This window comes from Pimephales promelas, chromosome 1, assembly GCF_988280905.1.
Source record: "Pimephales promelas chromosome 1, fPimPro1.hap1.1, whole genome shotgun sequence".
In the NCBI taxonomy this organism is placed as follows: domain Eukaryota; kingdom Metazoa; phylum Chordata; class Actinopteri; order Cypriniformes; family Leuciscidae; genus Pimephales; species Pimephales promelas.
The window spans coordinates 27,045,183-27,071,960 of NC_142769.1; the positions used below are offsets into that span (position 1 = coordinate 27,045,183).

The 26,778-nt window shown below is 38.7% G+C and overlaps 1 protein-coding gene across 2 annotated transcripts in view; it reads left to right on the forward strand.

Annotated features, from left to right (window-relative positions):
* cdh8 (cadherin 8) overlaps positions 1-26,778 on the forward strand; it is a 96,179-nt gene that overhangs the window by 41,861 nt on the left and 27,540 nt on the right. For both annotated transcript variants that reach the window (XM_039669559.2, XM_089129367.1), the window contains exon 3: positions 19-313. In XM_039669559.2, coding sequence (XP_039525493.2) covers positions 19-313 — 295 coding nt within the window. The remainder of the gene's footprint in view (positions 1-18; positions 314-26,778) is intronic.

Sequence of the window (26,778 nt, forward strand, 5' to 3'; positions counted from 1 at the left end):
TTTTGTTTCTCGTTTCAGCTCCATACGGATTTGGACGTGGGGAATAAGAACATCAAGTATGTGCTTGCAGGGGAAGGGGCGGGCACCATCTTTGCCATCAACGAGAAGACGGGAGACATTCACGCCATGAAAAGGCTGGACCGGGAGGAGAAGGCCGAGTACACACTCACGGCGCAGGTCGTCGACAGAGACTCTGACCATCCTCTGGAACCACCGTCAGAGTTCATCATTAAAGTGCAAGACATCAATGACAACCCCCCACAATTCATTGAGGGGCCTTACAAAGGTTCAGTGCCAGAGATGTCCCAAGTGGGTGAGTGATCTCCTTTCATCATCTCCGGGTTGTCTCATCTGAACAATGACACGGGGCACTTTATCTCACAGTGAAACGAAGCAGACAAAAGCTCTGACAAAATACACAAGTAAAAGAAATAAAGATGCCATGATCTAAGAATAGACAAAAATAAATAGGAGGTGACAGGAATTTCTCATTACTGTGTCTGAAGATTGATACAACACTATGGACCCCATTTTAACGATCTGAAACACAAGTATCAAGCGCAAAGCCCAAGTAACTTTTTGGGCGGATCTTGGGCGCTGTTGCTATTTTACTGGTGGGATAAATGACTCTTGCGCTCAACGTAAATCTAAAAGGGGTTGGTCTGAAGTAGCTTCATTATTCATATGTGTGGTTTGGGCGTAACGCGAAACAAACCAATAAGAGTGTCATATCCGATTCCCATTAAGAGCGTGATGAACGAGGTGCTCCTGTTCCATGGTGCATACTATTACAACGGCGCATTTACCAGGCGCGCTTCACAATAGGTTCACAGCTGAGGAGATCGACGTTCTCATCAGGGCCGTAAAAGAAAGAGAAGTGACATTGGGGATGGGACTAACCCAGCCAAATTAGCTTTGGTTAAACATGTGCAGTATATGATAATTTGGTTTATACCTATTTTTCCCATCGTCATGAACACAACAATGATTTCCCTCGTGTTTTAATAGTTTTCCTTATAATAATTTGTCATTTGCACAAAGTAAAATGCATCTGTGTAGATGAGAGAATCATCTACAGTGTATGCGCATTGTTCACATTCTCTATTATGCCTAAGCATGTGCGCTTAAAATAGCATCTGAATGTACGCGCAACGCGCCACTGACTTTAGACTAGGTTTTTTTTTTTCTGGTCAGTGGTTTTCTGGAACTGCAAAATAGCACCAGGAAATGTTTGCGCCGAAACATGCCTCCTTTTTTGCGCCGACCCACTCAGGGAGCGCAAGTTAATTCCCTAGTTTACCGGCGTGCGTCTGTGGAGGGAAAAGTCCGCTTTGCACAGATGCAAACTAGGGCCCTGTATGCTGGTGTCCAGTCATATTGTAACCTTACAAACTAGTGAACAATGTTCAGCATTGAAGCATAATGGAGTCCACCACTGAGATTGTCGCGTTTCACCATAAAAAGCTTTTTGTGTTTCAAGCTACTGTACATAGTGTATTCATAGTGTAAGTTCTCACACATTTGTAGCAATGCATTCTAATGAATGTCTCCTTAAGACTAGTTTTAAATAGAGCTCATACTGAGCTTTCTCCGTACTATCCCGTGCCTGACCTTGAGATGGATCTTAAGTATCTTAAGTAAGGCAGTAAAGGGAATATCATAATAGTGCCACTTAAGGGATTCATTATAACCCCCATGACATTCTGAAAACCGTGTTGTGCTGCAATGTGCACTGCATGTCGTGTTATGCTGAGAAATCCCATTTTTCTCAGGAAAGTATACAGAAGGCTGTTGTGTGTTTTTCAAGTCTTGCACAAATAAATGGCTGTATAAATAATCTAAACTCATGACATTTTTGCAGTTGATGGTTTATACACATCATGAAGTTATGTAGCGCAGACAGGATAACTATATGCATTAATATAGATTATAGATGAGAGTACATGGAGTTACAGGAAGTGCCATTAATAAAATGATTAATGGAAAACAGAACTAAAGCTGGTGTGTTCTTCAAGTGTTTTTTTGTGTGTTTTTTTTTTAACTCCCGAGGCTTTCTTTTGTATAGAATGCAGTTAGGGGAATATCGCTCTTCTTTACATTGTAACCCAGTCATGTGTAACACAGGGCTTCCTTGTTTCCTTTAAAACCTTGACTTCTTCTTCATATGGGCTTTTTTTCCTCTAAGTTTGTTCTGTCATATTTTTTGAGCACTTAGAGCATACAGAATTGAAGCTATAGGTGAGAGTATTTCTCTCTGTTCTGCTTTCAGACTAATGCACTCAATTGAAATCCTCTGTGTAGTTTTCTGAGGGATTTGACAGTGAAGTGTGGGATACAGCAGACGGTGAGGGTGAAAAGCACAGTGATGATGGAGGAGGGCAGGAAAGGGAAAACAGCAAAAGATGCCTGAAGTTGAATTCTTTCACGATTGTTCTTTCCTTTTGTCATTGCTGATCAATTAAACATTAGCTGATGTTCTCTTGTTTGCTTGAAAGACATTCTCAATGACTTGTTTTGGTCTTATAAAGTATTTATGTTGTGGGAGACTCTCATAGAGAGAATCAAAAGCTCTTTGGCTGGGAGAGAAAAACAACAAACAGACAAATGAGGAAGCCTCTTTTATTTCCTGTCTCATGTACACAAATCACAGAAGTTTACTTCTCACCCTGATGTCGCATGATTTGTTTTCTAATAAAGGTCTGACAAGAAGTTTTGTGAAGAAGTTATAAGGTTCGTTTGGGTTCCAAACAAAAGGAACCTTCTGAAAGAGTACTGAATCTCCTGATCAAAAGACATGTGAAGAAAAAGCAGAAACAAGCATTAGGTGTATGTAAAATAACGCGATCATCAACATTAAACAGCATATAAATCACGAATGAAATGTTGACTCAAGACGAGATGCAGGACTGTGCAACCTTTGGGGGTGTTGATGGACATCTATGTTTTGATCATCGTTCTGAATCCAATCTGGACGCAGCCATTGACAAAGAATGTGATTTTCTCAGCTTTTTGCTCAAAATGTGGCTTGTTGAGAAAAAAAAAAATGCATTTTACATAACTTTTTTCTCACTTGGACTGGTCTTGCTTGTTTGTTTTTAATAACAAAAACACAAAAGTTATATTTTTGGCTAAAGTATATATTTGTGGCCCCTTTGAGCAAATGTGTCTGTATAGTAAAGGGCTTAGCTCAAATAAACCTTTCAGTTGTGCTACCTTGCTGGACCACTGGACGCAGGAGAAGTTCTCATTTCTCATTTCAGAAGTAGAAAAAACACACTTGTTAGTATGGTTGAATTGGATCATCAAAGATCAGCAGCAAAGACACTGATTAATAATGTGGGAATAAATACATAAAGTATTTTTGTGTAATTTAACATATTTATGATAATAAGTTGCTTATTCATTTTGGTGTATACTGAATCTGTGTTTGTGCAATCGAGATAAGTAAATGCATGCTAACATTTAGTCAAGAACTACAATGACCATTATGTTCACACTGTGCATTGTGCATACAACCCCTCTGCACTTACTCATGATTTATCTCAGCATAGGGACAGGAGAGGTGTCAGTCAATAAGAGGGAAAACAAAGTAATTTGCATGTATTTATTTAAAAAAGTAACTCAGATATTTTGTTGTACATTTAAAAGTAATGCATTATATTAGTGACACGAAAAAAGTTACTTGTAATAAATTAAACCCGACAATGCTCCTTTTCCACAGTATCAATATTCAGTTACCATATGCTTTCTCACTCTCCCTGTAAGGTGACAAGTCTCTTTTATTTTCACATTCACATCATTCCCAACATTTTTTTTTTTTTTAGACAGAGCAACTGGGCATGATGCGTCTACTTCGAGTGTGGTCAAAAGTAAATAATCTTTTCCCTTTGTTATCAGGTATTTAGTACTATTTAATAGTATTGAATATTGAAAATTTTCAAGGTACTATATTGAAGTAAAAAAAAAAAAAAATTCCAGTGTTGTGACAACACTAGTTTGTTATAGTGTAAACTCACTTAAAGAGAAAGATAAACCAATGGTAGCGTGAAGTCATCGTTCAAACTAATGATTCATGGAGTTCTTTTTAGTTGGGTAGTATGTTTAAGTAAAATAATGCAATATAATACATCTAATATACAAATAATGCTTGCATACTACTGTACTTTGCATAATGCCATCAGCAATCTCCAAGATCTTTAGATCATCAAAGCCTCGAGAGACCAAAGAATAAATAAGGCCATGTGAGGCGAGACAAATCCTTCACCTTAACTATAACATTTCATGAAAGCTCATGGATGCAAGTTTTCTCCCCCAGAATATTGTATGTATATTCCAGAAATGATCCAATTTTTTCAATTTAACTTTGAATAATTTAAGACGATTACTCTCTGACGTTGGTCTGTCCACAATGGGCAATAAAAACTCATTCTCATGGATTGGACAAATGTCATTGGATTACGGAGTATGTTTTTTTCACTAATGGGGTCTTTGACTCTCAGGCAAGTACAAGCAGGCGAATCCCCCATTCAAGTCTTCAAACCATATGCTGGCATTACAAAGCACCCTGCCTTCTGCTGCTGACAAGAGGATTGTTACATTGTTGAAATTAGCAAGTCTACTTGAAGTGACTATTGGGGTAATTAACGTTGAGTCCTCCATGCCTCCTCCTTTCCACGAAAGAAGGTGTGAATGACAATAATTGCTACAAGGAAAAATAAAGCGGCGAAAGTTGTTTTTGTCATCTGAAAGTCGAGTGTGTGTGAGGCCTTGGCGACGGGGGTTTCATTATGGAGTCGGTAATAAAGTCGGGAATAGACAGATGGCACATGGCTCCTCCGCCCTGCTTGCTGTGTGCCCGCTCTTTCCTGGCAAAATGAACCCGTGTACGGAGACAGTGCGCAGGAATGTGTCAGGATCTGCTAAATTGGAGTGCTGATATAAAATTGAAGTGACATTAATAGATTACCCAGAGTTCATTTGCATTTTCAGAGTTATTACGAGCTCCGGTAACAGGGCTAACAGGCGAGGGGTCTGTTCTTCTAATAACATTTCTGATTATGCACGCCATATTCCTGGCAGGTAAAAAATAAATAAGGTCTTGTCAGGGGGATTTTTGACAATGATTTGGAAGCTATTTTCTGAGGCATATTTATGGAAATAGATAACACATTTCCAGCATACTGCTCACACATTTTAAGTTATCAGCCCATGTACATTTACAGTCTGCACACTGCCTTAAATACGCTAAAAATGTATTGGAATATTTTTAATGGGTTTATTTTACAGGTGTGTATTCATGTGCATGGTTATGTCAAAAGTTTTTTTTTTCTTAAAATTATTCTCTAATAAACATGTCATCTGATTAATAATAAATATTCACTTAGGAACTTAAAGTGGAGGTAAAAGTGTCTATTGGAATAAATTAAAAGTTTATAATTAAAAAAAACAACTGTTGCTACAAGTCGTCTATTATTTAAGATGTAAATAGTCATTATCTGTGTTTTATGGTTATGTTGTCAGTGAAATTGTAAAATTCCATATAACTTTACACCAAAAAGGTTGGTAAGTGATTTTTTTTTTTCTCACAATAAAATCATGTTAATACACATTTTTACATATTGTGGCTATACTGAAACAGTGAATATTTTATTGATTACATATTAGCCTCATTCATTTCTATTTTTAGTGCCTCGCTGAAAGTTTTTTAGGTTGTTCATGTAGGTGCTGTGGATTAGGCCTAACTTGGAATATTCCTTTAATGCTTATTCAGTATAGCTTTTACAGCCCGTTCTCATCTGCGTTGGCTTTTAATGAATGAAGCTCATGGTTTAAACATTTACATTTGAATTACATTCACCCCTGCATCTGACAAATTACTGCCTTTAGAGCAGACTTCCTCAGCTGCCAACCCATGGGCAAACAGAAATTATGTCTGGCTCAAAAGTTTCTTGATATGCTTTAATCTCTCCAAGAAATATAGGTGTAGCATTAGTTGAGCCTTGATATTGTGGCGATATAGAGAGGCTGTGCTCTCCAATATTAAATAACGACTCTAAAATAACGACTATGCCACCCCAGCATTTAACCAGCTGGGGAAATACCCATAAAAGGGCACACAACTTCATTATCCTTAAAATCTTTAGTCCAAGATTGTTGGATAATAAAATTTGCCACTGAATTAGTTTAGTCCGGTTATAGGACTATGTATAACCGCGAACAGCACATGTTGTCCCTGAGCTCCGTAACGGCATCTCTCATAAAGGTTTGCGACTTAGTTTAAATAGTAAAACATTGTCCGGAAAACACAGAGCCTCATCGCTAAATCACACAAAATACCATTGGTATCATACCTTCGCCGCCTGACCGGAAGTTGCACCTACTTTATTTTTTACAGTAGCGCCCCGTGGAAACAGGTGGATAAGGCTCCATAAATATACATGGGGTGGAGTCATGCTTAAAGCTCACTTCATCACAATCTGGATTGGCCATAAAAGGTGTGCTCACATACAGTTGAACAAACAACTGGAAAAAAAAGTTGTTTTCTAAAAGAAGTTTTATATAAGAAATGTGCATTAATAATTAATATTGCATCTACATTTGCCCTGCTTTGATAGTTTAAGCAATCTGCAGATAAAGTCATCTCCTTTTGTTGCCTCTCTTTAACACTCTAGGGCAGCTTGAGTTGTGGTCTAATTATACCGAGGTACATGCTTTTACATTCAGTATCACGCCAAGACTGCTTTCACATGAAATTGTCAAAGCCATAGGCAGTATGTAGTTTTTTTTTTGTTTTTTGTTTTTTTTGTACAGTAATTACCAGCTTCTAATTATTCTACTTTGCTGTTATTCTATCTCTAATGACTTCATTCATGTCAAGACCATGAATATACATGATTGCTTGGCCAAGAGAGATGTAGATATTTGTCGGCAGCTCATTTTGGCATAGGGTAAAAGCAGGGCTGCACGTAAATAAAATGTGCACATACCACTGGTGCTACAGAGGTTAAGTGAAGATAAGTGTAGAAGTTAAAGGTACAAGTTTTTATTATGAAATATTAAATTGTTATGATAAAAAAAAAAAAAATGTGATGGTAATTTCTTTTTTTTTTTCCAGAAAATATTATGGATTTTCTGAGAGTGAACAAAATACTACTGTACACTTCTATACACTGGAAAAAAAAAAAAAAAAAAAAAAAATGAATTTCCTATATATTTTTTTTTACACTTAATAGAATGCCCGCCGTAGTCATTTATTTTTCATTTATTTATTTTGTCAGTTCTGTACTCTCCATTGACAGCTCCCAACTACCATTATGGCACTTCAAAAAGTTTGTAAAGAGATCTTAAAAATAATCCATATGAATTGAGGGGTTATCCAAATTTTCTGAAGACACATAATCACTTTATATGATGAACAAATTTAATTTGGGCTTTTATTTATTTGGGCTTTTATCTTTATTTAATTTTTATTTAAATATTTAGCAGCGAACATAAATTGAAGCTCAATGAAACCTGTTTGCCACGTGAGAACAAACCTCTTGTGGAAGTTCAAACATGCTGCGTAACACACGAGAATGATCCTCATTGCTTCTCACTCGTCAAGTATGCTCGAGTTTCTATTAATCATAACTGATGTGTGCATTGATGAATATTTATTTCTAAATAAAAGTCTAAATTAAACCTGTTCAGCATATAAAGCAACTGTGTCTCTTCCGAAAATTTGGATTAAACCACTCAATTCATATAAATTAGTTTTATCTCTTTATGAACTTTCAAAGTCACAGTTGCGTAACTGTCTATGGAGGAACAGAAATCACTCAGATTTTATTAAAAAGATCTTCATTGTGTTACGAAGATGAATAAAAGTCATATGTGTTTGGAACGACATGAATTTTAATTTCAAACGTTTGCATAACAAAAAAAAAAAGTTTAAAACATGTTTTGAACATTCAGAGAACATTTAGAAATATTTTCATAGCTCAATGGGAACATTAGCAAAACGTTGTCATAACACATTTTTGCTAGCTGTGATATTTGTCTGGTAGGTTCCAACAGTTTATAGTTTCATACTTGAGCATGTAATGTGGTTTGTGGCTGTGGCAGATGGAGGAGAAAGTAGGGGGTTCTGGGCCTTTAACATGGTGTGCAGCTGGGCCGCTGCGGAAGCACATCTGCTGGTCAGACTCCACGCTGAGGTTTGCCCATGGCCTCAGCTGTGTTTGAGGGTCAGTGAGTTAACCCACTGCAGCAAACCACGTCCAGCCATCTTCAGAAAGGGGGGGGGGGGGGGGGGGGCAGGGGTGTGTATATATATATATATATATATATATATATATATATATATTAGTAACATAAAGAAGTTTCACAGAGGCAGGATCCTTATAACAGAATATACAGTATCTATATCATATGATAAGTTATAATGATCCTTTCTCTGTGAAAATATCTTGCTTCCCTTCCTCATTTGATAGCATATCCAGAAAGCTGTTGCTATTATAACGGGGCTGGACTTTTTTGAATAAAGCCTGGCTGTCTTCTTCAGTTAGTATTATATTTATATTACTGACTTGTAAATCCAAGAGGTTTTGCAACAGGTATGAGTGAAATGGATTTTCAGTTGAAATGGCCTTGGTGAATAAGATGTAAGCAATTCTTCCTGTAAATGTGCTACTGTAGTACTGATTTCAGCACATTTTCTTTGAAACCATCTCTCTCGCTGCCTGGACATCAGTGCCATACATAAAATGTGAATCATGAAAAAAGAGCTTACAAAAAGATCCTACTCCACTCCACTGACTGTGCCCCTTATCCTACTGCAGTCATGTTCAACTGTTCATGAAAAGAGATGAAAGTACAATAGACTGTTAATTCCATTTCCATCAACTCTCCTTTTGTATTGTTGGATTTTCTTTATTTTTTTTCTTCTTCTTCTTCGTTTGTTCCTGGTATTTTCATTGTTGAAGGATACATATTCACTGTCATTGCTGCTATCTTTTACATTTTTACATTTCTATTATTAATTAAAAAAAAAGAAAAACGTAAGGTTTAAAGCTATTAGTGAGCTATTAGTGTCTAATTTTCTACCCATCAAGGATTGATTAAAGCCAGTGCAGTATTCATTTACTAGAGCTAAGCATAATACTGTACCTCAGAATGCATTTGCGAAAACCAACGCATGCACAGTCAATTAGAATAAAAGCAAAATTCCATGATTATGTCAGAAAAAAAAAAATAAATTACAGTATACTTTTCAAAAGTTATCCCTTTTCACAGAGGAGAACTGTATAAAAGAATAGGGGTGGAAATTGACAACAGGCGATGAAAAAGAGAGGAGAGAATGTGTTCGCAGTTGGGCGATGAGGAAAGGCCATAAATAGCCCAGGCCACCACTAATGGGCCCAGGGGGGTATTGTGTTGGCTTAGAGAGTGACACTGATGCCATATGACAGTGTAATCAGCACTGAGGTGGACACTGACATTATCTGTCTCTCATGATAAGGGAAAGCATGGAGGTGAAGCTAACCTCACATCACTCAGACCTATCTCCGTCATCCTAAACGTGAGCTGAATGATAGATACACGGCATTTTTCAATGCTCCAATATGAGATGGAGTAGTTGTAGTTTCACTAGCCCTAATTGACCTGATTTACTGCAGATTGGAAATTATCTCAGAACAAAAGCCATGAAATGCTGCCAAGAACCTTCAAAAACTGTTGAAGCTTAACATATTTGCAGTAGCCTCTTTTCAGCTATTAAATTGCTTAACCTATATAATGAAATATTTAACTGAGTAGTGCAAACACATTCATGGCATGTTATAAAAAATAGGTGGAATCCAAAATCTTGAGAGCCCACTATATTTTGTATGTATTAATTTTTTTTATTATTATTATTTTAAAGGGGACCTATTATGCCCTTTTTTTACCAGATACGAGACATTTTTATCCACTATTTGGAAATAACGAGAAGAATATATCAAAGTCCAGAAAAATGTAAAATGTGTGCAACAAACAAGCGTGTTTATAATTAAGACAATACATTAAAATAATGTGGTAGGAAATACCATGTTACAATATCAAGCAGCATAACAAGCTAAAAATAACCGAATGACACCTGAAGCCAGACACATTAAAATTACAAATGGGCTTGCCAGATCTTAGCTAAACAATAAGGTGGATTACATGTTAAAATTGCCAAAATGTGCAAAAAAATGTTGTGTGTCCCTTTAAATGCAAATGAGCTGGTGCTCCTGGCCCCCTTTCAAGAAGAGGTCATTGCTTCAATTGCTCATGTTCCAGCATACAGGCAACAACAATACAGGATAATCTCATGCACTGAAAATGTCAGAAACTGTCCGTAGCTTGTCTTATTCAAGTGGGAAAATTCATGGTTGTTCATAATGTACAATTTTAATAAGGAAATTCTCAACATTTCTGATACCACGTGACGGCAGCATCAGCGAAAACAGGCAGATACAATGTTAGCTTTAACAACATTAGCTGTACAGAGTGCCAACAAGCTCTTTTAGAAAGGCAATTCTGAAGGACAACATATGACGTGTTATGCTTTTTCAGGGTCTGATATTTGCACATATTTGCTATTAACCCATCTTTCAGAATCAACCTTTTTGAAAATGCAATGTTGAAAACAACTCTTGTTTTTGAAGCAGTATGGAAGAAAAGGATTAGGGCCAAACTTATGAGACTTTAGCAGTTTTCTTTGGGACATTTATTTTTTAAAATAACCAAATGAACCAAAATGTACTCAGTGACTTGAATGAAGGGAGTCTATGGAGACTCTAATCTGCATTGCTACATCCCAAAACACAACACTTGTAATGCCTCTTTGGCACAGACATTGTACAACACCAGCTGCTACAGCGAGGATACAAAAATGGCGGACACTGTGCTTCTCACTCATAGCTGTGGGTGCTTCTCAATATCCCTCCTCGTTTCCTCGCTCCCTAGTCCTCCATCCTATGACCCGGAAACTGATCGAGCTCAGCCATCTTGATCAGCCATCATCTCAATTCTCTAATTGCATGAGGAGGCGAGGATCGAGGAGTGAAGAGGCTTCCAGAGGAGTTATGAGCGAGGATAGGTGGATCCTTTGTGGAAGTGTTTTATCTCTTCTGCAAGTCTCTCCCTTCACATCGGTCACAACAATTTTAATTTATACTTTACCTTTGCAGTTTAAATAGATCTCACATATTTCAACAGGGTATCGCTTTATTATTATTTATAATGCATTTTCTAAATAACCAAACTTTAACAACAAATGGGCAGATCCAGAGCACTGCTGATGACACAGTGAAGTGATAATTTATGGAATGCCAAAGCTGACTTAATTAAAATAACTACATAAATAAATATACGAAGAAATGTGAAAACGAAAAAATAGATAAATAAATACATAAATTAATATACAAAGAAATGTAAAAAAAGTACAAATAAATTAGTATTTAATGAATCCTCATTGAATATATAAATGAGTATAATGAAAATATAAATGAGTATATATGTAAATGAGATCCCATAAATGATATTGCAATAAATGATAAATAAATGATATCCCATACATGATATTATCCAGTGTCAGCTACTTTTTCTTTCCTAAATTAATCAACGTTTTTGGATTAATCTGATTGTTTAATTAATGGTTCAATTGCTCACTCATAAAGACAGTCACTTGTTGCCGCCTTCTGGCTTAATGCGCAAACACAGACAAGTGGAGTGATACAAACAGTAAAAAGTCGGCCACATTCGAGGAAGTGTTATACAAATATGTTTATACAATAATAATGGAAATATATTTAATAGGGGCGCTTGTGTTGTTAAATTGAGCTTATCATTTCCACTGTTTTTGATCAAACTGATTATTTCTGTCGGTCATTTAAAACATCGAAAAACAGCCATATATTTTAGCTACTTGCATCTTATCTAGCTCTGTATGATCGTTAACCGAAGTGAAGCGCCGTGTTGGGATTAGCGCTTGGCTTGTGCTTCTGTGAACAAAAATCCTGAATGCTTTGATTGGTCTCCAACATTTTGACATTGACGAGCAGGTGTTTGAGTGCTGAAGCAGTTCAGACGAAAAGGTCAGTTGTCATTGCGATGGGATAATTATTGCAGCAACAAATTATAGTTAATATTAGGGGTACAACCCTGACTTTTTATTCACGAGATTGGATTAGCAACCAAATGATACGCATGAGAAGGGATTTAGAAGTGGGTTTCGGCAATGCCAACTGAAAAAAGAAGTGGGTATACGCCGTATACCTAAATTTACCCTGAATCAGCTTGTTTAAAGAGAACGCTTTTGATTTAGGGGAACTATAAATAAAAATTTTACAGAGTTAGTGGATTTTTACCATTAAAGGTTGTTTGTTATCACACACTACAGACACACACCGGTGTTCAAACACCTTATAAAAGGGAATTTTGCATAATAAGTTTCATTTAAAATGATTGTATTTGGAGGTAGTGATCAGCAAACATATTTCCTACTCTCAATCTGAAATGATCTGATGTGTTTGTGTGTTTCCTTGAACACAAGTATTACTGTATGCATTTAATATGACTAAGATAACCACATCAGGTTACACTGTAAAACACTTGTATAAATAGCTCTGTGTTTTAACAACTAGATTCAAAATTTGTATAAATTGTCTATGGATTTCTGTACCTCTTTAGATCAGACTGCCATACATGAGCAGCATTCGGTAGAGGACAGCTGAGATTTTGAATGCTTGAGTGTTCTAATCTACACTCTTGCCGGTGGCACTGCTTATTTATATCTGATATGACGCCTGGCCGCTTTCTCACAGACGGCCCTCTGTTCAAAATCTCCTTCGTCTATTAATTATGCAAGAGACACAGTGTGGATATTTAATGTTGCGTCAAGGCTTTCTCTTTCACTCCTCACCCTAGGACCTTATTTCATTGTGCTCCTATTTCTACTTTTCTCTGTGTTTTGCTCTTAATTTCCATCATTTTCCTAGTACAGCGATAAATCCCCTTTCTCCCTCCCACTCCCCGTGCTCTCTCTCCCCCCCCCCCCCTCTCTCTCTCTCTCTGAACGTTATTAAGCAATGGCATAGCAGCAGTATGTACTCCCCATAGGCATTCAGCGTTGCCCTCCCAAATTAAAAGCGCTGATTGCATCCTGTGGGCAATGTGTTTTTATTTGCTCTTTATAGTCCTTTTATTGGTGTATATTCTGATGAGCGGTAGTAATCAGAGTAATAGCACAACCACAGAGAAGCATGTGATCATTGTGCCATTACACATAGGCTTTTCAAGCGAAGGACAACCAGAGCTCAAACGCATTTGTGTTGCTCGGGCTAACCGGGATGATGTGTGAGGAAAAAAGGGTGTTTGAGGAAAGGTCTCCATGAAAGGTCTTCTTACAGGGGTCGCACCACAGAAGATTCATTGGTGGCTGTCTGGGTTGGGGGGACATAAATGTGAGGGAAATGCATCCATCACACAGCGCAGATCTAAGCTTAGAGGAGCATCCAATCATGGCTCAGAATAAAAGGCTAGGCATAAAAGTCTGCACAGCAAGGTCATTTGAAAAAGAAACAGATAAGATGGAGAGATCAAACGGTAAATATCTACTGCATGGAGTCTTTGTGATTCTCACAGGGGACTGGCCCATTAAAGCAGGCCTGTGCTCCACTGAACATCTCCTATAATCTCCTCCTCCAACCCGGTCTCATCCCAAGACGTCATATGACTGACGTTTTTGGACGTCTTTTGACCATACGTCAATATTCGCCTTTTTAGGGCCCCCTTAAACGTCGGTAGATGAGGTTATGGGATCCTAACTCTACCCCAGACCAAAACCTAACCCGTCACCTAACTGACGTTAAAGGTAAAGCGTCAGTTGTATGACGGCCCGGGATCACCATCTACCGACGTTTAAGGGGGCCCTAAAAAGGCGGATATTGACGTATGGTCAAAAGACGTCCCAAGACGTCAGTTATATGACTGTTTGGGATGAGACTGTGTTACCTCCTCATGTCCCAAATAGCTTTCCAAACTTTTAACAACATGTTTCTGTGGTTAAATCTATTGCATGCTTCAGTTTTGTTGAAGAATTCAAAATTTTTATTCCAATCCAAGCATCTTTGACATCACTTATGTCTGGCTCTTACAAGAGCTATGGTGTCAACTGAGATCGTCTGGCTAATTGGAAGCACCAATGGTGAAGAGAAGCCTTTTTTAAATGCCACACTTAATCAGATACTTAAGAAAACCCATTCATTTTATGTTTTTCCTTTCTTCTTATCCATCATTTATTTTAACAAATCCCTGCAGGTCTATGTGTGTGCAGGTGTTTTTACTGGTGTATATGAGAGTATGTGTGTTCCCTTTGATGGATTGCTTGTCAGAAGGCACCAGGAGCGCTTCCTATGGCTGACTGAAACATTTTCTCACCAGTCACGTTCGCTGGGTTTCGTCTTACCTTTGAGAAGCTCTCAGCAAATGTGTTAACCCTTATCACCCAGGCCATTTTGTCTGAGGCCAAAGGTTTTGTTTGTGAGATTCCCTTTTCCCTCATACTACCAGTCAGGGTGTAGCCGAAGCCATCACTGCATCCATATCGTGTGCAATTGTCATGTCAGAGGTGTTATGTTAGGTGCCGTTACTATGGCAGAGAGATCAATGCCTCTGTCCACTCCCACGTTCTCCCAACTCCTTTGACCGTGATGCTTTTCATCCCTGTCTGACTGCTCTGCGCACACCGTGAGTTATATGTCAACTTTGATGGTCCCATAATGCTTACAGGAAGTCAGACACACCGTTAGCTCATTGCCTCAGCTTTACACCACACACAGAGACACATACACTCTTCCACCTGCTCAGTGCTGCAGTTTATCGCCTATCCTTTCCTCTTTTCACTTTTTCTGGTGAGGAGGTGCAGACTTGGTCGGCTTGCTTTGTGATGATCACAATCACTTCATTGTGTCATTTATTCTCCTGAGTGCTTCACTACTTATCTCATTCCAAACACAGCCAAAAACTTAGCTGTAACACACCCAGTACATCAAGCCAACTGGAGGACCAAAAATATTCCCCTTTTCTACATTTATGACCCCCCCCCCCCCCCCTCATATCATATACTTGTAAAATATGATTAAATTACTAAAACTATTAATAATTAAACACACAGATACAGACAAAAATGCAATGCAATATCACATGAGTAGGATAACGATATGACTCCACATATCAACACGGCTGTGATTCAGTCGTAGGTACGAAGCTGCAGCCCATTCAAAGTTTGGGGTCTTGTCAGGGTGCATTTATTTAAACAAACACACATTGAAACTGTAACCATTATGTTCTGTTAGTGTCATCATCATAAACTTTTAGTTTGTTTTCAATTCTCAATGACAACATGTAATCCTTTGTTCAGTTTTCCCGCTTCTCATTCATGTCCATTGGCTTGTGCTGTGTCCTATTAACTATCATCATTTGTGTTTTTGCTTCATAAATTGATCTCACATTCATTCTCTCTTCGGTCTATGTTACATTTAGTGTGTGTTGCCCTTCCTGTCTGTTTAATCTTTGTATCATCGTCATTTAACTTTGCGTTGGAATTACTCATCATTTTCGTCTACCTTGCAACCACCTGTGACAAAAACAGCAATATTGTGAAATATCATTATGTGATTTAAATGTGATTTATTCTTTTTTTTAGTGCAGAGCTAATATAGCAGCCATTACTTCTGTCTTTAGTGTCACATGATCCCTCAGAAGTCATGCATGCTGATAACACATTTCTTATTATTATCAATGTTGGAAATGTTTTCCGGATTTTTTACACTGAGCAGTCATGTCATATATGTGGCTAAAGTGTATACATGCATATGGTGAAAAAAAAAAAAATCTCAGGTAGCTATTTTTTAGTAGCCTATGTGACTTGTTTACTTGCCTTTCTGTCATTTGCATTTTTTTTTTTTTTTTAGTGAGAATGAAACAGAAGAGAGAAGAACTCCACGCAGATCTTCTCTGGCAGTATTTTTCTTGTTTGACAGCAAATGCCACCGTTCTGACAGGCCTCATGTCTCACTTGTTATATGTTCATTGCAACTAAACTTTTATTTGACTTGTTCTTACAAACAGCGCTTTGAATGTGAAAAGAAATGTCCACCTTCACCATGTCCTCTTGACTTATTGTCCCTCTCAGTGTTACATATAACTTACTCTGTCTTGTTTCATTTTGTTCTGACTATCTAGGGGACAATTAAAAATGTGAAGTGTAGCAATTTGTCTAGAAATTACTTGACAGCATCCTCTGCAAATCCCGCACACATTTCCTAAGAACTAATTAAAATGAATCAATGACATGGCACTTCAAAATGGCTGCATATGTCAAAGCCATCAGCAGCAAGCAAAGGACACTCTTAATTGTTTTGTTCCTGTGGTTCTTGTAAACAGCTTGTCAAGGACTGCACTCAAGCATCCATGTTACACAAGTCTTTTTTTTTCCCTCCTCTGCCTCAAATGCCTTTCACAAACACATACTTTACAACCCTTGCCACCCTGCTGCCATATTAACTCACCCCAGGCAGATAGCATGTTGTGTTAAGTGTTGGTTGTCTTGCTGTCTCATCAAAGGCCACTAATTGTGGCACCAAAGCGATGGTCACTTGCACTACATCAGCCTGAGGCCTCTTTTCCATGAAGGAATCAGATTTCAAAACACTGACAGCCGAGTCTCTCATGTCTTCCTTGCTTGCCTTTTAAGCAACTAGTCATTCCTTTAGCTGGCAAAGCCTGTCATACCATAAACAGAATGCAAGATTTGGGTAAATCAGATGTGCCAATACTTTCCCCTTTACAAAATCCAATGTTCTGAGTGAATGTGAATGAATAGCAGTTAGAACAGATCAGGTGGATAGAGTGCTAGATGAGACTGTTTTATTATTTATAGTCTCCTTCACTAAGCCTCTCAGCAACATTCATGTCCCTTGATAAACAACACAGAGAAAACACCCTTTTCAATTATACCTCCAGCTGTAAATCATGCAGGAAGGAGTGGCGGCCTGAAAATTACACCCTTCCATATGACAGGCTAGGATGCGCACACCTTGATATCCTTCTCCTGCTGATAGCTTTTAGCATTTGTCATAAATGTCCACCTGTATCGATAACGAGACAAGCATTGCTGTTATGAGCGTAAATTGGCCTAAGTCCAGCATGTTTCAGCGGACTCTAGTGGACATTTTGACTTGCCTCCTGTACCGTGATTCACAGTTCCTGAGCAAGCTTGAGCTATTATCCCTGCCGGTTGGTTTAGGCCACAATTTGAGAAGAATGATGTCTCTTTGATGAGAGCCTTCAGGACAGGTAATACATGTCTGACCAATGCATTTCAATCACGGGGGTCAACTTGGCTCAATCATTCCAGCTGCTGGCATAGGTCTGTAATTTTAACATTCACATTGCATTGCATGAGTCAAACTGACTCATTGGCTCTTTATACTCTTTTTTTCAAGAATTGATTCCGTTTAAAATTGTATAATAAAATAATTGGATAATAATTAACTGGGCTCCAGACTAACACTGGTTCCCCATGTTCTACAGATGGTGACACAGGCAGGAGGGCTATTAAAATGAAAAATGAAAGAAAACCAATAATAACAGTCACATTTGTTATTGTTATTGTTTTTCAAATGCAATTAACAATAGAACTGTACTCGCAGAACTGTGTATTTTATTATTAGCCTACTTGATACTGATTGGTCTGTGCAGTGTTTCAGTTGTGTTTGTTCTGTGATATATACACACTTTTTACACCCATTGTGCACAGATTTTTATTAAATATTTTATTTTGTTTTTTAGCATGCATAGCAACATTATTATTTTGCAAATTGTAAAGGTTTTAAGGATTATTATTATTATGTTATATATATATATATATATATATATATATATATATATATATATATATATATATATATATGAAGAGTTCAGATGCAAAAGCCTCTAAATGCCATTTGAAATTTTCTTCTAAAATGATCATTTTTATCAAGCTTATATATTCAAGTTCAGTAATTTCACTTAAATGACAATTAATAGGTAATCCGCATTGCAATTTAAGTGAAATTACTGAACTTAAATATACAAGCTTGATAAAAATTATCATTCTAGAAGAAAATTTCAAATGACACTTAGAGGCTTTTGCATCTGAACTCTTCATATATATATATATATATATATATATATATATATATATATATATATATATATATATCATAATTTTAAACATTATTTTTGCATATGGTACTATAACTTTTAATATGCAATGTTATATGAGTCTTTTTGGTGGCAAATTCTGAAGCCATTTTTTTCTGAAAGTTCCAATTGTGATCGCATTCCAGATGCCACAGATTCAGCTGATGACATGAGTATATAGCTTTCAGCAGGAAGCTGAGTGGTACCATGATGGGATACCCATTTTTCCAACCATGGTTCCTGCCTAACTCAGCTGCACACCCAAAACAAGCCCATTTAAGCCTTAGAACCACTAATTATCCCATATCTCATTGCCTGATATTTCTTTGAAATTATAGAAACTGTGAACAATTTCTGTGGATATGGGAATTGCTTCATGAAACATAAGGCAATTATTTTTAAAGGTCTATTATTCTGTTTATTGATCAGATTTATTGAATAAATTTGTTGGCCAGAGGTCAGGATGTTGGTGTGTGACCGCATTCCGAGTGCTCAAGTCAAAGACCAAATTCCTTTTAAGACCTACACTCACCTAAAGGATTATTAGGAACACCATACTAATACAGTGTTTGACCCCCTTTCGCCTTCAGAATTACCTTAATTCTATGTGGCATTGATTCAACAAGGTGCTGTAAGCATTCTTTAGAAATGTTGGCCCATATTGATAGGATAGCATCTTGCAGTTGATGGAGATTGGTGGGATGCACATCCAGGACACGAAGCTCCTGTTCCACCACATCCCAAAGATGCTCTATTGGGTTGAGATCTGGTGACTGTGGGGGCCATTTTAGTACAGTGAACTCATTGTCATGTTCAAATAACCAATTTAAAATGATTGGAGCTTTGTGACAAGGTGCATTATGCAAGTAGCCATCAGAGGATGGGTTCATGGTGGCCATAAAGGGATGGACATGGTCAGAAACAATGCTCAGGTAGGCTGTGGCATTTAAACAATGACCAATTGGCACTAAGGGGCCTAAAGTGTGCCAAGAAAACATCCCCCACACCATTACACCAGCACCATCAGGCTGCACAGTGGTAAAAAAAAGGCATGATGGATCCAAAATTGTAGCCTCTTTGTTTCCTATTTCTAGTGGAGATGAGTAGTACCCGGTGGGGTCTTCTGCTCTTGTATCCCATTTACCTCATGGTTGTGTGTTGTGTCTTCACAAATGTTTTGCTGCATAAGTTGTGACAAGTGGTTATTTCAGTCAAAGTTGCTCGTCAATCAGCTTGAATTAGTCTGCCCATTCTCCTCTGACCTCTGGCATCAACAAGGCATTGTCGCCCACAGGACTGTCGCATACTGGATGTTTTTTAGTTTGTTTTTTTTTCCTTTTTCACACCATTCTTTGTAAACCCTAGCAATGGTTGTGTGTGAAAATCCCAGTAACTGAGCAGATTGTGAAATATTTAGACTGGCCCGTCAGGCAACAAAAACCATGCCACGCTCAAAATTGCTTAAATCACCTTTCTTTCCCATTCTGACATTCAGTTTGGAGTTCAGGAGATTGTCTTGACCAGGACCACACACCTAAATGCATTGAAGCAACTGCCATGTGATTGGTTGATTAGATAATTGCATAAATGAGAAATTGAACAGGTGTTCCCAATAACCTTTAGGTTAGTGTATGTGGGCATTTACCAGCTTCATCACATTCAGTCACTGCACTGATGGTATCAGCCTCAGACAGCATGCCTATGGACCTCCAACGGTCCTCTAACTGACTGATGCTCTCAAAACTGGCAAGCTCTAATCTGATTGGCTGACTTTTCTGTATTTCCTGGAGTAAAGACAAACAGGTGTTTTTTTTTTCTTTTTCTTTTTTTCTCCCCCACCTGGAAACAATGTCATGTTTACAAGGTACCAATTTGACACAACAATTGTTTGATGATAAAGTTGTCACTGGATCTGCCAAATTTTGTCAGATCCCAGTAGATCTTTAAAATATTTTTAGTTAATTAGATGAGTACACTGGTATTATTTTGCTCTGTTTTCTGACACAAAACTCTGGAATGAACGTATTCCTTCTAAAATGACTACAAATTCTCCTTTGTTTATTCTGTAACACTTTATTTTAAATGATTAACTGAACATATTAAAGACATTTTAGCCATTATTTATGCCTTTGTAAAGCTGTAACAAACCAGTATTTAATAATTAGAAGGGTAGTTCACCGTAAAATGAAAATGTCATCAATTACTCACCTTTGTGACATTCTAATGCCGTACATTCATTTTAGGGTGAAATATACCTTTTACTGAACATATATTAAGGGCATGTGCATGTTATTATTTACAATTTATCAAACATTTGAAGGAGAAATGAGCAGAAATAAGCCAATAGTTAATGGTTAACTGAATGTATAGTAAATGCCTTTTTGAAAAGTCCACTTCAAACATTTTACTAACTAAATTATATCTGTCACTGCTGACTGTCTGCTGCATTTGCACTGCTAAATGTCAACTAACTCTATAAAGAGTATTAAGACTGTAGTAGACTAGACCAAAGCGGGCGTGGCCTGGGACTTTAAATATAGCTTGATGGGCTGAAATAATCAGGTTTTTCATCACTGAAGCGAACCAGAGCGTGTTGCAGGCCCTGGAAAGATATGCAGTACTCGTTCCATCTTCTAGAGAGACCCAAGGTTACATTAGTAACTGAGTACTTTCTCTTACGAGAGATTCTCTCGTACTGCATAATATTTTACGCTAGGGGAACACAGTGTAAAAAGCCATGTGTGCTGGGATCCAACACCAAAGTCTATTGACACAAACCAGTCCTCTTGGCACATCTGTATGATGATTTTCTTTGTTGTGAGCATTCTGAACTGGCATTTCACTAGCACTGTGTTCAGCTCTCTTAGATCTAGAATGGGTCTGAGACCCCCGCCTTTTTTGGTACCAGAAAATTTCTGCTGTACAGACCCCCTTCGCTCTGAGCTTGAGTAAAGGCATTGCCCCTTTGCTCATTAGTTTTTGCTATTTCAGCTCGAAGTAGAAAAGGTTTTTTACCCTAGTTCGACCCGCGCTGTGCAGTGGCGGGGACGTCGAACGAACTGCAGCGAATAGCCCCTTTTTATAATGCTCAGCACACATTCTGATACACTTTGAAGCTTTGCACATGCATTTGCATGAATAGCTAGGGGTAGAATGAGATCTGGACTCTGACCGCAACGTGGCGATAGGTGAGCTTTGGTGTGCTGTAACGTAAACACTGTACTTGCAGTTTCCCTTATAGCAGTTTGCTGAGAGAGAGCGAGCGGGGCGAGCCCCGTGGGACTTAACATGCCTGTGAGTGAATGTGGACGCGAGACAGCGGGCACATTTACTGCACTGAAAACACCGTCGGCCTGAGCTGACTGTATGTGTGTTGTTTTATTTCACAGAAACCGTGGAACATGCAGTGTGTAGTGTTTGTGGGCACTGTGTTGTGGGCACATTTACTACATTTAATGCACAATCAACATGGGTCGATTTTATTTGTGCGAGCCCTGTATTGTGGCGGGCCGTGTTTGTGTGTAGAAATGAAAAGTAGGCTGTGGGCATTTTTATTACACTCTTAACGCCATCGGCCGGAAAACCAGAAATTACACTCTTTATGTGATTCATGTGGGTCGCCGTAACAGAGTTTGTGTGCAGGCAAGCAGGGTGTGGTATCGACTTTTACTGCAGAATACAGTGGAACAGTCACATTGTCTAGAACTGAACGAGCGAAAGGTTTTGGTGGAAGTTTTCGCGTCGTTTTCCTAGGAGGGCTAGGAAGACTTTGGGGCCTCGGTTTTATCTTAATCTTTGGCTGGGGCCCACGCGGAGTCCACAGAGCTCGCCCACTTCTCACTGTCCTATGCCAGGATAGAGCAGCTGGCTTCCTCCATAGATGCAGCTGCCTCGTCGTCGTCATTGGCTGAAGCGGCGGCGGAAGGCGGCCGTTGTCCGTCGGTGAGCGACCCGAGTGAAGTTGGCAAGAGAACCGTTGAGCTGTTGCGGGTCGGAGAAGGCTCGGGAATATAATGAAAAATCTGATTATGTTAGCCTATTGAGCTATATTAATAGGCCCAGGCCATGCCCGCTTTGGCGGAAGGTGATGTAGTGAGCGCAAAGCACCCCCATTGGATCTGATCCCAAGCGCAAGATATTACGCAGTACGAGAGAACCTCTTGTAAGAGATCTCTAATGTTTGCTAGTTGATAAGTTACTTATAGTCAGCAGAATGTCTTTAGCCGGGTGCACACTGTGCTATTTTGGTTACAATTTGGCTGCCTGAAACAAATACTAAAAGATTCCTCTGATTCTAGGCTAAAATCTGAAGTCTTTGATCGTTAGTTTGGCATTCACCGACGGCCAATTAATGACCATTGCGATACATTTTTACCACTGATGAAATTCTGGCAGTGTCAGAAGATTTGACTCACAGTCCTGCAGTGTGACTTCTCCTACAACAATCGTTGAATTGTCTTTGTTTTTCAAGACAAGCCATGACCAAAATTAACGTTAGAGATTTCTTTGTAGCAACCATCTAAATCTTGCGTATAATGCAATTTTTGCATTTGTTTGTTGGAAATCTTGTTGGAAAAAAACCACAAATGTACAGGGGTTGGACAATGAAACTGAAACACTGGCCAATGGTGGAGGTTTCACATCTATATGCCTGGCCGCCAATCTTCAGAGTGAAGCACGGGTGGATCAGTGATGGTTTGAGCTCCAATATCATGACAATCCTGATTGTATTTGATGGACACGACACTGCCGAGGACTACCAAACCCTTCTGGAGGATCATGAGCACCTGATGCTCAAACCGTGTATCAGCATGATCATGGACCAAAACACACAGCAAGACTTGTGACAGAAGGGTTTGATGAAGATGAAAGTGACGTTGAACATCTCCCATGGTCTGACAGTCACCAGATCTGAATATTATTGAGGTGTTTTGGAGGAGTGAGTCCACCAGCATCATGTAGTGACCTGGACACTGTTCTGGAAGAGGAACGGCTCATAATCCCTCTGGTCACTGTGAAGGACTTCTATCTGTCAATTGGTGCTGTATCTGGATGCAAAATGAGGCCCTCACCATTCTAACAAATTATTGTGTAGTAAAACCAGGTGTTTCAGTTTTTTTGTCCAACCCCTGTATGTGGTTAAAGGTTAAGCCTGAAATGACTTTGATGGTTGGGTTGAGGAATAACAGGAGATGGTTCTTTTGATATTCTGAAAACTCAAATGTACACTTGAATTCTCATGCATAAAAAAAATTCACGTTCCATAGCTTTCCTGACAGCATCTTCCTAGCAATAATATTTGCAATGCTCAACATTGAGTAGTATGCATAATAATATTTTAGGGATAGTTCTGCATCACCGAACGTGTCATTGATTGATGATGTAAGACAAGTTTTCTTGCGTGCATCCGTTTTGTACGCGTCTTGGCTATCGTACAGTCTAACATTAATGACATTAACATAAAATACATTTTTAGATAAAAAGGCAGATACAAGTCAATGGTCTCTAATGTTGTATGTTTTCAAACATTGTTCAAAATAACTTATTTTGAGTTCCACAGAAGGAAGAAAGTCATGTTGGTTTGGAACGACATGAAGATGAGTAAATGTTGACAGAGTTTACATGTTTGGTGAAACAATTCTAATAAACAGCTGGTTTTGAAAAACACCTGCAAAAAAGTTAATATTACTTAGAAATAATATTCTGAATATTCAGTATCAGCTAAAGCCCAGAGAATGATATATGTGTGCTTTGAGGTATATCATGTTGGGACCCCAACATTTAAAGACCCTCACTCAATAAAATTAAACGACCTGACAAGTATAATATAATTTCCCTACTTCGGATTGATTCACACCATTCGGTAACTGTTGGCACAGAGTGTGATCGCGCTAAAACTACTGTGGATATGCCAGCGGATAATGATGCCACCGCAGAAAGAACCACAGAGAAGCACAGCATGGCCCAGGGCTATATAGGAGCAAAAGCACTGAGATGTAAACAGCTTGGAAGTGGCCTGGCCCGGGGACATGTGGTGGCCTGCTCAGGGTGATGCTTCCCCCATATTCCTCAGTGACTTCATGAATATACATGAAACCCCAGTCATGCAGGGGAGGGAAGTTCATGCATGGACACATATCTAACAGAGAAGATTCTGCTCTCCCAAAACTCTGCCATAGTACAGCTGACAATACAGCACATCAGTGTTTATCCACCGCCCACCCAAAGCCCAGTTCATAAGGAGGTTTGGTATTGATTTTCTTTCACGACATCCATGTATGCAGTAAGTACAAAGAGCAGTTTCCCTTTATTTTTTCATTAGGCCCAATGCCCCGGTGTAGTGTTTCAAGCATGCAGTTGACATTTCTCCAGACACAAATACGATTTTTATGGCTGTTCTGTTTGCGATCCCCAAACATCTCCCATGGCTGGGAAAGCAATGAAGCATCCTTGATTTCCCAAATGCGATGGAAGAAATGTCATAATATTTAGATTAATGTACGGCAGAATTGCATCAAGCTAAATATTATCTTCGACTGGGTCAATGCGATCACAACTCTTTGTATGGTTTGTCAGGGATCCTTATAAAGTTTTTTTGAATAAAATAAAGAATCTCGCTCATTTTCACTCATTTTTTTTTTCAAATAAGCTGATCTCAAAATCTAACAAGTTTCAACAAGTTTCCACTGCCCAGGGGTGTCACTGACCCATAACCACAAGTCTTGGACTTTGCGGTGCACTACATTGCAAGGACAGGCTAATCTGTACTGATTTGGAGCTCAGCCAGTGGAAGGCTCCTCTAATCCCTCATTCTTTTTTATCAGAGGAGGAGAGGCAAATTTCACTTCTGAACAAGAAGGGGAAAGGAGCTATTTCATGCCTCACTGACTCTACTGTTTTTGTGTGTGTGTGTGTGTGTGTGTGTGTGTGTGTGTGTGTGAGTGTTTTTAGAATGGTTGTCTTCTCTTTTTTAGGCCTTATTTTATATGCTGCATCACAGCATTCTGTGAAAAAACGTGCTGCTTTTTTCTAGGGGTGCAGAGCTACTGGAAAGACACCTTTGCCAATTAGCATATTAGCCCTTAGTTGTACTGTGTTCACCATTACTCTTTCATAGAAAAAAAGCAGGTCTTTAAGCGTATTAATGCAGCATTCATCCTGTTATATGCATTTCGAAGTAAAGACATTCATTAGAAAATTCCATTACATTGTTTTCAGTTGGCCTCCCTTTCGTAGCAAAACAGTGTGGGCTGGCCTCCGCCGCTCAGCAGTAGTAAAACAGATTAAATACTGTACGTACCCATTCGGATGGTGCGCTTGATGTTTCTACTTTAAGTTTTTTTAACGGCTGTCCAGGACAAAGTAGCATGAGGAAGAGACACTGTGGTATCAGGCTTTCAGCACTCCACAAGTCAATAGGAATGTCTTTATTAATCTCTGCCTTTAAGGCAGCTCTGAGAGGAAACACTGAGAAACAAGAGAAATATTTCAGTCCTGGATAAAGATAAAGGGATTGCCTTTATCAAAACATGAATCGGCTGTTTTACGCGACGGGAGCCATAGAGTACCTCCCCAGGGCCAAATGGAGAAAAAGATCATATACTGTTAGCAGCGTTCGGGATTGAGATAAGAAGACTATTGTTCCATCAACATACACATGCATTCTGAGAACACAAACACTGAGATCCATTGGTAATGTAATTAAAACATTTGATAACACAGTGCAGTATGTCACGATCCTACTGTGTGAAAGGAAGTGCATTACTAGTAACAGATATCCTGTGGGTTGAATCGCTCATATTTCCCTGATCGTGTTTCACGCACTGAATCATCTGCATACATACTTGCACATTCAAGTAACAGTCATCAGTCATTGAGAATATAAAGGAATAAGGACATTTCATTCTACCGAACTGCCCGCAAGTGCTGTATTAATACTCGTACAGGTCAGTTTATATATTGTACAGAACAATAAGTACAATGTATTATTGTGTTCCTGTTGTATTATAAAACACTTTTGCTGCTATTGTGATGTGATACGGGTAAGGTTAGGGACAGGTGTGGTGGTATGGGTCGGTTTAAGGGTAGGTTAAGGTGTGAGGGGAGGGTCAACTGTGTATAAAGTGGGACCCAAAGTTTTTCACAGACGTGGACCTGTCTCACCATCTCAAAAATGCCACGCTTATATTGATCCTCGTTTTAGTTCTCATTTTGTCCCAAAGTCTGCTTGCATGGTCCATAATGTCTGAACGAAACAACAACATTGTGAGCGTGTCACTAGACGTAACACAGTTGTCCATGTCTGTCGCCATGGTTACTATGGCAGTACGAGCGGAAACCAGGGATAACTCGGATATTACGTCATTGACATATGACAAGTGAACATGGACGAGACATTATTTAAATTTGGAATTTCTCTGAAATTAAAAATATTTGGGAACTTTTGGGATGTTGTAACATCATCAGCCGGATGGGTGCTTTTCCCGAAAGCATCGTTAGCCAACTTTGGTCACAAGTTCCGTTGTTATC